General features: G+C 42.3%; 1 protein-coding gene across 1 annotated transcript in view; it reads right to left on the reverse strand.

Moving 5' to 3' along the window:
• Fam135b (family with sequence similarity 135 member B) overlaps positions 1-13,615 on the reverse strand; it is a 160,329-nt gene that overhangs the window by 118,268 nt on the left and 28,446 nt on the right. The window contains exon 2 of the mRNA XM_090339452.1: positions 13,314-13,409. Coding sequence (XP_090195578.1) covers positions 13,314-13,390 — 77 coding nt within the window. The 5' untranslated portion in view covers positions 13,391-13,409. The remainder of the gene's footprint in view (positions 1-13,313; positions 13,410-13,615) is intronic.

The following is a 13,615-nucleotide window of genomic DNA, read 5'->3' on the forward strand; positions in this document are numbered from 1 at the left end:
CAGGGTCTACCCCCCCACCACACACACACTCCAAGTTCAGAAAGAACAGATTGCTGTAGGACTCTAAGCTCTACTCAGCTTCTCTCCTTGCCTTCTGTCCTGTCCTGTCTGCCTCTAAATACTCTAAAAGTCTAAACATTTATTCAGGCTGGAGAGAAAGGAAGATTACCATCTTGTCACTGTTGTCTATTCCTTATTTTTTACTGCTCAATCAATCTAATTTTGTATTTTCAGCTATAAATGAAACAGGTGAGTTCCATTTTTCACTTTTGTTCCTTCTCATTCACACCTATTAATTGTACAAAGGAGTTTCATTTCTGTGTCTCTATAATGCACATAATATACTTTGTAGCAAATTCAACCCTTGTATTAGCCTTTCTGTTGTTACCCTCTCCTCCCTTTTAAAAATCATTTTAAAGGGTGTCATCATTCCATCTTCATAAATGGAAAGCTGTTTATTATAATACTTTGGCTAATCACAGAGGAAAAATATACACAAAATCTAGAGACATTAGGCCAAATAGTACGACACTAAATGTAAGGACCTCCAGGAGAAGGAAACAAAAGCCATATAATGAGTGACTGTTGTCCTTAATGTACTATGTTATCTCTCATCTCTTTTGCCATCCCTTGGTTATCTCATATTGTTACAATATTTCACCTTGTTATCTGATATATTTTATATGTGCTTAATTGGTTATTTGAAATTGGATAGGCAAGGGGGGGAATCAAGATAAGCGGGGGGAGGGTGAGAGGGAAATGGGGACCATGTCATGAGAAAGGGTATCAATGTTTGTGAAGTTATGCACCTTCTATCTGGTGAATATAATGTAACCCTTCTATTAATCACAATAAAAATAATAAAAAAGCATATTACATCTACATGAAAGTAGCCTATTATGAAACTCATTAAAATTATTAGGAAGAAGAGAATGGAAGGGGAGTAGGAAAAATAATACAGATGGGATTTTTAAACAAAAAATATATGCATGTTACAAACATGAAAGTTAAACCCTGTTATACAATTTATGCTGTTTTACTGTCAAATACATTATTGTACCCTTAAAAAAACTACACGCAAACTTTCCACAACTTTAAGCCCAACTTTTTAGAAACTCCAAGTCCTGGGCTGTGGAGGGTGATAAGGAAAGGGAAAACAAAATGGTGAGACAGAGGGTAAACCAGTACAACAGTGATATTCACAAGACACTGTGGGAAATGAACTTTACGACTGGGAGGTGGTGGGGAGGAAGTAGAAAGTGGGAGAAACTGAAGTGTACTCATTACCTTACCTATGTAACTGTAAACCCTCTGTACATCATCCTTACAACAAAATTAAATTCAATTTGAAAAACAAGAAACCTCCAGGTCACACCACTCAATAAGTCTCCTTTATCCCGCCCATCAGACCTAAGGTCACCTAAAGAACATCAGTCCCCATATGTGAGCGACAGTGAGGCTACAGGCAGGAATTACCTTCCTTACCTACCCCAATGTGCGATCTACACTTAAATCAAATATTACCCTGGGCCAGATAAGAACTCATCAATCCTCTATTTAAAATATCCACACAGCTTTCTGTCACTATGACAAAACATCTGAGAAAATTAACTTAGATGGGAAAAGATCGATTCAGCTCTACATTCTGAACATTCAAGTCCAAGGTGGCAGGGGACTCACCGATTTGGGTCTCATGTGTGTGTTCGCAAGTGATGCTGAGAAGTCCTGGGCATAGTAAATTGCTCACACCAGAAGCCACGCAACACAAGACGAAGGCCAGACCAGGCTGAGGTCCCCAAACCCAGTTTGCAGTCACATCCGAATAACTTAAAGAATCCTTCACGGTTCACTTCCCACATCAGCGCTCTGGGGACTAAGCCTTCAACACAGGGACATTCGCTGAAACCATCGCAGGCTCCATCCCCGGAAGTACAGACTGTGCCTTTGCCCCTCCTCCAGGGAGCCCACACTACATCTCTTCCCAAGCAGGATCACTGGCCAGGTGTGAAAATGAGCATGAACACACCCACTGGCACACCTGGTCTCCTGAGATCGGAGTTTCAATGCCAATCCTCGCCAGTAAATGAGAAAGGGTCTCCTCTGCAGCCCAATTAATTCACCTTCCCATTTAAGTTCTTAGCCCTACATTCTCGCTGTACAAACAGATCCTTGACCTCTGGATGTCAAATTCAAGATGCTTTTTGGGGCTGGGTGCATGGCACATACCTATTAATCCCATCTATTCAGGAAGGCTGAGATCTGAGAATCAGAGGTTCGAAGCCAGCTGGGGCAGGAAAATTCATGAGCCTTTTATCCCTACTTAAACACCCAAAACTTAGAGCTATGGCTCAAGTGGTAGAGTGATAGCCTCAAGTACAAAAGCTTAGAAACAGAGCCTAGGCCCTGAGTTCAAGCCTCAGGATTGGCACGCTGTGAGTTTCCCATACTTCAACCCCCTCTGACATCTGACCTCACAACATCTGATGTTTCTCCCGTGCCTCAGCTCTTAGATCCTATGACCTCTTCCTGCTTTTCCTTGAACCACCCCAAAACATGGCGCTCAAACCCTTCTATAAGAATCTTCCCCTTTCAAATGCACTTAAACTGTTGAATTTTCCCTTTGGAGCCCAGACTCATTCACTGATAATGCTGATTTTGAGAGACACATAGCTGTAAATTTGAACCTTGACCCTGTTAGGCTTTTATAGTCATCTGCAAGGTAGACACATAACTTCACCTCCCTGGGTGTCTCCGTGCCACTGGAGAGATGGTGACATTGAGGTCCTGGAGGATGGAAGCTATAGTCCTGGCCCTGTCCTGCCATCACAGTGTCAGTGGACTGAAATGGCCATGAACTGAAGAATCACAGCCCAGATCCCACAGGCCCCAGCGCCTGACTGTGCGGAAGCTTGGACGCATACCAGCTCCTGCCGGAACCTGTCCCTCCTCCTCTCAGCTTTAGCCACTAACTTATCTATGTTCTTCTAGATCTCAGCTCAGTGTCAAATCACTAGATCTCCCAAGCCCACTGCCTCAACATCCCTTTGCTATCTGTCTGAGCTATCGGAACCTCCTTCAACATTTCTCTGCCCCAGCTGTCTCCAAAATGACCTGCGACACACACAACCCCACAAACCCCTTTCCATGAACTGTTTCACAGCCCTTCTTTCCCCACAAGATGTGATCCTAGCTCGGGGACAGGCCATAGACTCCATGATCAAGTGGTCTCCATGTACACATTGAGCCTGCATTATCCAATGCCACCTTTAGACCAAGCCCCCAAGCCCCATGGCATCGTTCAGCAGGCACTAGGCCCTTTCCCACTTCTAGGTGATTGTCCATGCTGTTGTCAAAGCCTCCTCCATGAAGGCTGCCTGAAGCCTCCCATGTGTTGGGGATATTGTTCGTGTTTCTACTTCCAGACCTCCATTTCTACAATCATTTCCATGCATCTCTAGCTGCCCACTTCTCTGTGAACAGCTCTCATACTCTGCTGTGTCCTGCTCATGATTTGGGCCAGAATCCTCAGGACAGAGCTCACAAGAGAACAGAAAGTGTGCTTTCTCCCTCTGGAGTTGATAAGAATCGATGCGGGTTTGTTCCATTTTCTACTGAATGGAGCACTTCGTTTCCTGAGGGATTAGCAATACTGAGTGCAAAGCATCTGCTTAGAATGCAGGGTGGATCAGGTACCCAGAGCCTGGCCAGTCAGCGGACTTTCCCTTCCAGGCACCAAGCGGATGAAGACGCATGCGTCCGGATGAAGACGCATGCGTCCGCAGTCCAGTCAGAATGAGACAGAAAGGCCATGTCGGGCCAGGCCATCTTGGTTATCAGTACAGGCCTGCACCCCAGGCTGGCGCTTATGGGGTGCTTTATAAATATGACCTCAGCAAGACGTGATAAAGAGCCTTCAGGATTTACGAACAACATGAGATCAGAGAATTCAGTCACTTGCTCAGGGGCCACATAGTAGTAGTAGTAGTTACAGAGATAGAGCCAAAGCTGGCAACTCCAGAATTCTTTACTTCCGCACTCCACTGCCCTCACAGCTATAAATTCTCTCTAAAGGTCCTAAATAAGAGACTTTTAGAGTATAAACTCAAAAAGAACACACTACCTAGGGGTGTTCTGTTCTGTCTTTGATTCCACAGGGAGAGAGGAGGCAGCATCCTATGTTGGCCAGCACTGGGTCTCCCAGAGGGGGATTCCCCTTCAGGCTGCTGCATATTGTCCTCAGTCAGGGGTAAGAAGATCAAAGGCTCAAGGCAGAAGGCTCAGGGACTCACAGATACAAAGGTAAATGAACTGAAAGAGGACAGGGAACCTGTTAGACTAGTTGGCTAGGGAAAGAATTCACATTGTCCCTGTACACAAGCATTTGGAGATGGACAAGAAGAGAAGTGCTCGAGAGGAGACTAATGATAATAATGACATTTTATGGCAAGAAATCCATGTTCCTTAAAATACCAGCTTTACCTACAGGTTGACCTCTACTCTGGCTTCCTGGTTCCACCTTACCCATCTCTGCTCTTCAATGGTGCTCTTCAGTGGGGCTCTCAAATATTTATAATTCATACCCTTTCAAAAGGGTGGGAAGGAATGAAAAGGATATCAACATATATTAATAAAGTAAGTTTAAGAAAAGATTGTTTCTGACAGAACCAGACAAATCAATTAATTGATCTCTGGGCAAGCAAAGATAATTGTATTTCTGAGTCTATTAAGACACATCAGGGTTGGTTAGCTAATTTCACAGGGGAGCTGGCTGTCACCGGGCATTAGCTATTGCAGGGAAACATCAGGCAGAAACATAACTTGGTGTTTTCTTTCAGGTATTTCTGGTTGTATGGGCCTATCATTTCAGATCAGTACACGAAAGGCCAGTGACCTGGTTCAAAAGGTATTTCCATCTTAGTACTGATGTTTTCTTTAAAAAGACAGATCTGATAATACAGGTTATAGGACCTTTCTGTAAGGGATTTTTTGTGGATAGGGATAGAATATTTTTTTTTCAGTAAAATCACCTCAAATCTCTCAGCAGAAATGAGACTGCACAGAGGGGTGGAGGAAAGACAAGAAAAGTTAGGTTTCCAGCCTTTTCTGAAATAGGATTTAAAATCAAGTTTGAATTCACATTCAAGGATTAATCTTAGCTCCTGCCAGATGCTGGGAGGCCATGCTTGTAATTGTAAACTGGAGTTCAAAACTAGCCCAGAAAGGAAAGCCTGTGACACTCTTACTAACTAACCAACCAAAAGGCAGAAGTGGAGCTGTGGCTCAAGTGATAGAGAGCCAACTTTGAGTAAAATAATAATAATAATAATAATAATAATAATAATAAGCAATAACACCCAGGCCCTGAATTCAAACTCTAGCACTGGCACAAAAACACTGGCACACATGTACATAGGTGCATGCTCATACTCTGTGTGTGTGTGTGTGTGTGTGTGTGTGTGTGTGTGTGTGTGTCTCTCTCTCTCTCTCTCTCTCTCTCTCTCTCTCTCTCTCTCTCTCTCTCTCTCTCCCTCTCTCCCTCTCTCTCACGCATACAGTAATAGTAGTAGTAGTAGTAATAATAATAATAATAATAATAATGCTATCTCCATTTCTTTTTTTGCTATCTCCATTTCTAATACTGAAATGAAGCTTCTGGCTCTCTTAAATACATACAAATGGGAAATAGGTTCTGATTATACACTGATGATTGGCAGAGATATATGGAATGGGTTTTTGGAATCAATCTTTCATCTAAAAGCTATTTCTATATGAGGAAATTACTGCACTGAATATGAAGAGATCTTTCCTCCTACTTTCAATAACACGGCATCTTCCTGCAAACACACAGCTTCTGTAGTTTCTTACAGCAGAAGACCAGATCCATCTCCTTTTGAATCAGAGGAGAAACTAGAGACCTACTACAAAGAGGAAAACAGGACCTCATTTTCTTTACAGTAAAGACATTGAAAAGGAAAGGATGAGGTTACTTCCACATGGCATGTTCATTTTGTAAAAACCTAACCATTTACCTCCTGGAAATTACCTGGGGTCTTAAACAAGTGCTACTATGCTCTTTATTCACTTTTCTGGAAGGCAGAATTTTTAGTTCTCCAGACAATTCCAGTGAACTAAATGAATCGCCTCCAAACAGGTTAAAAGAATCATCGCCAAGCCCACCACTTCACAATGGATGAGCAGATCAAGAAATAAAAATGTGACATGTATGTACATACATATATATACATATATGTATATATACTCACTCTTCAGGAAGAATAATATTTATGTCATTGTCAGGAAATGGATGGACCTAGAAAACATCCTGTTAAGTGAAATAACTCAGATTCGGAGAGAAAAAAACACATTTTCTCTCAAATGTGGAAGCTAGCTCTAATTTATAACTATAATTCGATAACTATATTAATATTACATTATATGCTATATTATATATAGTATATGTTATATATAATAAATGTTACATACTGTATATGTTGTATATTATATGCTATATATTTCATGTTATCTATAACGTATATGTATATGTTATTTGATATTATATAGTTTATGTTATATCACATATTATGTGATATAGTAATATATTATGTCTACATAATATGTTATATAAATATAACAAATACAGACATGCATGTATACACAAGCAAACTGATTAAGGTATAGGACAGGCAAGTGAGAATTCCAATGGTATAGCTCCTTTGAACGACTAACCTGCAGTTTAGCAACCTGAAATTCAGGAACCTGGCAGATGTGTGGTTGGGGGTGGGGAAATCAAGAGAAGACAGACATATGGAGAGAAGAAAGGTTGGCAAAAACAGTCATGAGGGCTTCGAGTATGGCCTAATGGTAAGAGTGTTTGCCTAGCATGTACAAAGACCCAGGTTCGATTCCTTGGTACCACATACATAGAAAAGGCCAGAAGCAGTGCTGTGGCTCAAGTGGTAGAGCTTTAGTCTTGAAAAAGCCCAAGCTCAGGCCCTAAGTTCAAGACCTAGGACTGGCAAAAAAAAAATAGTTGTGATACTCAGTTCATGTATATGAGAATAGAATCAGGAAACTTGAGGGGCTAGGTGGGGTTGGGAGAGATGTGGGAGCATGGTAAGGGTGAAATGAGTCAAGATTCATTGTGCTCATTAACAGACCTTTTGAACTAAAAGCCTTTGTGTACCCATTGAAAGATAATAATAATAATAATAATAATAATAATAATAATAATAATAATAATGATGATGATGATGATGATGCATGCTTCCCTGAAATTCAGATATATGTCTAAAGAAAGAAAACTTGCATTTCTAAGAATCATCCAGGTGAGGGAAACTCTGATGATCCATGGACTAAACTTTTGATAAAACAAAAACAGAAACAAAAAAACCCCAGCACATTAAAAACTAGGGAATGGCCGGGCACTGGTGGTTCACGCCTGGCCTTAGTGAGTCAGAGCACGCCACCCTAGTGAAAGCCTAACTAGCGCCTGTGGTCATAAATATGTGAGCAGGTGACTGAATGCAGCATCCTCTTACAGAGATGACCTTTAGAAATGTGGAATAAGTGAGAATTTATAAACCCTGGGCTGAATATAGTAGGCAAATACCAATCTATAAGAGATGGTTTAGAGGAGAATTTATTGGAGCTGGAGCTTACATACTACATAATGAGGGTCAGGAACAGTGTGAGTGGTGACAATAAGATGAGCAAGCTCAAGGTCAAATTATTCCGGTTTGGGGCTCTGAGTACAGGAGCAAGAGCAAGAGAAACATAGAGAGTTTTTCAAAAGCAAAATGATCACGCCTACCCTCTGTGTGGTAAGAACATACTTGTAATCACGGCAATTTAAACATTATCTACTGGTACCATGCTGCTTCGCTGCATGTGTTCCTCTTACATTCCCTACCCTTTTAGCCACAGAAAGCCAGTGAAATTATTTGCTGCATGACAGGACAGACCTCTGTACTTCCGTGCATCTCATTGACTTCTCATTGGCTGCCGGTAGCCATTTGCCTGTATTGATAATTTTGTATGACCTATAAATAATGTTCTAAATACTCAAATAGCTCTTGGCTCTTATTCAGATTGGTTCCCTAGGGTCTTTTATCCTCATTATCATTTTACAGATCATAAATAATTGGCTTCATGTGTCTTTAAGGGATGCTCAGGTGCTTTTCAAATTCAAGTCTCACTTCCAAAGTCACGGTTGGCCATACTTCTCCCTCGTGCTGTTTTGTTAGCTTGACTGTGACTCTGAATGTGGGAGTGACACCTCGTGATGTTTACTGACTGCATTGAGGACAGATTTGCCTTGGAGAATCAGCCTCCGTCAATATAGACTTGGGATGAAAGCGCACTGACTGTTTGCTCCAAGCACACATCACCAAAAGGCAGCGTGCATGCTGGAACTGGGGGGAAAGACATCCAGAAATATATAAATGTGCAAGAAGCCAGTCATTCCTTCAACTGTGTGCGTCTTGTGCCTTAGTCTAAGTCTGTATCCATGTGTGTTCAATTTAGTACCCTGCAAACACTCAAGAGAAGTCTCCTTTCTCACCCACCAAGCAACAACAGCCTGTGACAGTGGGTGGACCTCAGGGGACATTCTTTTCATCTGGATAAATTAGGGGGAGGTGGCGTGATCACAGGCAGACACAGACCTAGTCTGAAAAACACCATTCTCCTTCTCTGGTAAGTCCTGACCATAACTTTTACTATCTCCTAGGGGCAGGACCTGAAATGTCCCCTCAAGCCCCATGCATCTTTGGAGGGGCGAGGGTGGAATGCCCCCCAACAAGTGATCCAATTCTTTAGAAGGAAGTTCGGGTGAGAGTTAAGCACTGATAAATATCACTAAGACTGTTGATGAGGGGTCTTTATTTGAGCACCCTGTCAATGTTTTAATTTGGTTTAAGTTATGTTGTTGCAGGCCAGGTGGTACAAACTGACAAGTGATCAGCTGCACTGGACTGGGCAGAAAGCTGTCGGACAAGTAATCCTTCGTTTACTGGCTAGACAGGCTTTTTCTGTGGTAGTCTGGATGCTTTGAACACTGCAAGGAGGGCTTGGAAGCCCTCAGCTTCAGCTGCAAGTAATTCTGGAACTACAGCTCCAATTCCTACTCTAGATGGTTCTGCTCCAGTCATGACCCCTTCATACAACTTCATTCAGCTCCAGGCATCACAAACCTTGGCGAGTCAGGAAACACCCTCCTGTGCTGCCTGTGGTGCTGCAATATTAGGCTCCAGAAATGGCCTTTTGTGGCCAGGTACCAGTGGCTCATGCTTGTTATCCTGGCTAGTCAGGAAGCTAACATCTGAGGATCATGGTTCAAAGCCAACCTAGACAAGTCCATGAAACTCTTATGCCCAATTAATCACAGAAAAGTCCCAAAGTGGAGCTGTGGCTGGAGTGGTAGAGTTCAAGGGACAGTACCCACACCCAGGGTTCAAGTTCCAGAACTGGCATAAATAAATTAAGTAATTAAAAAAAAACACCTCTGGGTTGTGGTCATTTTCTTGACTCTCAGAACTGTCACTCTAGGCACAGCAGGCTGAGCTGCTAACACAAGAGGAGAAGGCAGCCATGGCATCTGCAAGAAAGAGGCTGGAGAGATCTAGGGAGTGAATGAAAGAAACTACAAGAGATAGGAGACATAGTGGGAGGGTAGACAATGGTGAAGGTGAGACTGCTGAAGAGAAAGGGCCGTGAAGAGCTGAAGACAAGAACTGAAAGTATGAGAACGGCAAGATCTGTCAAAAGAGAAGCAAAAGGTTAAGGACTTAGGGGCCCAACAGGTGAGGCTCAAGAGCTGCCAAGACTTGGGGGTCACATTAGCCCCTCTGGCGCTGCAAAGTGCCAAAGATGACAGTTGGTACCGAGGGCTGGCAATGAAGGCCATCAAGGCCAAAGACAGTAACCCCCAACCTGTTTGGTTGCTAGAGCGATAAATATCTCGTTCTCAGAGCTTGGAGGAATATGACGACTCTGAGCCTACCAGCCTCCCCCATAAATCTGTAGCAGTCAAAGGCTCAGGACAGCACCCCATCTACTCGAAATCCCTGCCTGAGTGGAGTAAGAGGACCCCTGACAGCTTACAGGGACCAGGACTAAGGCTTCGGGTCACTGTACATATTACATTCCATGGAATTGAGGGAACCAGGTCTCTTCTTCTTCCTTCTAGTTCCCTTCAAAATGATGAGAGCAAGTCACTTGGCTTCACCGCATGTTTCTTTTCCTTTCTTTTTTACATTTTCTGTACCAATACAGAGGATTGAATGCAGGCCTCGCACTCTCACTCAACCTCTTCATTCACAGCTGATCCCCTCGCACTTCAGCCATGCCTCAAAGTCTAGCATTTTGCTGGTTAACTGGAGATCGAGTATCAGACTTTGCCTGGGATGGCTTTGAACATGATCTCCCAGACGTCAGCCTCTTCCAATAACTGGGATGACAGGTGAGAGTCACGACTGGCTAGCTTCCTCTCTGCGTATCTGCTTCAACTGCAGCCTCCTCACAGCCACCAGGGATGGAAACGTGGGGCCCAGGTACATATCTGCTCTTTACAAGTGTATTATCTCAGGTGTTTGTCATAGGGGTGGAAATATGACTCACAATCACCATCCTATGTAATCACGCGTTTAATTATCCATCCTCCTACCCCCAAAGCAAACCAGCTCTCCCCAGACCTTCAGTTTTTCTATTTACTGACATAAGCAATTCATTCACGTCCTGCCACAATCTACCCCAGGGCCTCCTCTTACCCACCAGGCTTCGATTGCAGCCATCCCTTCTCCATGGAATACTTGCTGGGTAAAATAATTGCACTTCACTCTAAGCATAGCTCCTGTGGGATTCTTAGTGGAAAAATCTTCAGCTCTTGAACCTAAGGGATTGTGCTTGTCAGAAACTCCCCTGGAAAAAGCTGAGTCCGGGCTGGCCTCATTCCCAGCCTATCCACAGTTCCCTGCAGGTAGGATTCAGAAGGCCAGCAGTCATTAACTTGAAGGTTTTATTGTTAATCAGATCTTATGGACTCTAAACCTCTCTCCAACCCCCAGGGGTGTGATACCTCCATACTTCCCTCAAGCTTTCCATTGAAGTAACTGCCATAGCACCCTACTTCAGGCATTCTAAATCAAAATATTATGTCCTCAGCCACATCTGAAGGATTTATCTCAATGAACACACCCGCAAGGAACATGGGATATGGTAATTAAGAGACAGAAGCTTGCAAGAATGTGTGTGATGCAGTGGATAAGTTCTGGTGAACTTTTTATAATTTTCATGCTTATTAGTGAAAAAGATGTTTGAGCCTCTGACCCTGATATTTGCATATTTATTTATAAATCATGTGTATGAACAACTATACTATGGAGTGCATGCATTCAAAATATAGAAAAAGATATAAGGATATAAAAATCTATGGTATAAAATATATATGCCTTTTTCTTATTAAAAATATAATAGCACAAGCCCTAGTTCAAAACTTCTTCAACATTACATTTTACTAGTGAATGTGCGTAACAAATGTCTACTCAAACCATATAAATACAGGGAGAAGGAAATCACAGGCTTGCTGAGTGAGTCATGATCTCCATTCTCATTCTCAACCCCTTACAACTTCACAGGGCTCTCTTTATATTTTAGATGTGCCATTTAAAAAATAGCTTTGTTCACAGTGATTACTTCATATAAGACTGTCAATACCTCAAGCCTAAGTTACAGCGTGGATGAGGTGCGTGATGAATAGCGCTTACAACTCATATATCAAACAGCTTTGAAAGAAACCCAAATCACCTCACCCTACTTATTGTTAGATATGATTATCTTGTCATTTTTAATCACAATGTGTATATCAACACATGCTGTGAGTAGGGAGTCATTCTGGCATTGCCTGGGGTTTGTTAACTTGCCATTATTAATATTACCTGCACTTCAAGATTCTGTTAGAGTGCCATAAGGACTGTGCAATTAAACTAGAAAACAATGTTGGCACCTCACTGGCCAGTCACACAATGATACCTTGCCATATGGAGGCAATGTCACCAGACTCATGGAACATGGAGCAGAACTCACAACTGTTTGTTCCTGGGCCAATCTAGAGTCTAATTATTTACAGAGCTTGATTTTTTTTCTTATTTCTGGCTAAAAAAATCGTAAGTCAAAGTTGTACTATTTTCCTCCCAAATTCTGTGGACGCTCATGGAAGCCCCCTTGAAGACTGGCCTTGAACAGTAGAAAATGATTCAAGATGGAACTGAAAAAAGACTGAGTCCCAGCCTGCCCTCCACTCAGCGACGCTAGGGCTGTGGACTCCTCCTGATCAGGCGACCTATCTGGAAAATGAAGACCATTCTGCTCACCATTTCATATGGGGATAATGATGAGGAATGTCTTGAATGCTGGGAGGACACGTGATGTAATTATTAATACTGGTTCCTTTCCTCACAAATGCTCAAGAACGCAGAAGAGAAAAAGAGAGTCTAGAATCAAGAGAGCCTAGACACAAGGGTCCTGGCCTCAGCCCAAGGCTTTCCACAGTTAACACGACACGGGATCAACCTATGAAAACTTCACAGCACACGCACACGCACACACGCACACGCACACACACGGGAAGTCAGTCCATAAAGAAGACTCAATGAGATTGTGTGTATAAAATGCCAAATTCAGAGTAGACCTTCAAAGCAGTGGAAACAACAAAGTTGATCTTTTCCCCCATACAGTACCATATTTTACTTTATTCAACCAAATGCCCATAGCTGGAAAAACAATGTAAGAAATGTAAGAAAGGCTGTTCACTAACAGCCTTTAGGGAAATGTTCTATTATAACTTTCTGACATATTTGTTTGAGACATTATTATGTCTTTCTTTCTATACATTTACTATGTGCATATGTTTTCAAAGAACATATTTTGAAAATAAGGTTTTGGTTTTCCAAAGATGTTTTTTTAGAGCACATGGATTTCAAAGACTACCACCCCCCGGCCCCCAAGGGATGCCTTCTGACTAGAGCTACACATGTGAGTATCCTTCCCTGTGAAATTATTCGCTTTTAAAGTTGCCATATTTAAAGGAAAGAACCACTGAGAAGAGAAAAGAAAGCAGTAAGGAATGCAAATCAATATGCAATTTATTCTCAGCTGTACTTAAAGGTTGGATTTACCTCATGGCAGGGAAATTAATTTCAAAAAATCTTATTCATTTCAATGTCCCATAACCTGACCTCAACGTCTCTATCTCATACCAGCAACACACACCCACCACACCTCCACACTGTTCACTATAGACAGTGAAGTATACTCACCCTCTCTGAAAGAGATCCACATTATAAAATTTATGTAGCTCTACAGAAAATTCAACCGTTCCTTGTACTTCAGACATGATCTTTGTGGTTCATTACCTGAAAAACAAAGAAATTAACAGCTTTAGAGGAAGTTATTCAGACACAGAACACTTGGCCTCCACAACGGGGAACCAGGCAGTGTCTAGACGGGCAGGAACCGAGTGTCTCTCCCCTGTTAACACGTGGGGATTGCTAATTCTCCAAGCCATTATAAGACCTTGGGACCAATAAGTAGATAAGTAGAGAGTTGAATGAGGAAAATG

The sequence above is a fragment of the Megascapheus bottae genome, chromosome 9 (assembly GCF_031878675.1).
Source record: "Megascapheus bottae isolate mThoBot1 chromosome 9, mThoBot2.hap1, whole genome shotgun sequence".
Lineage (NCBI taxonomy): Eukaryota > Metazoa > Chordata > Mammalia > Rodentia > Geomyidae > Megascapheus > Megascapheus bottae.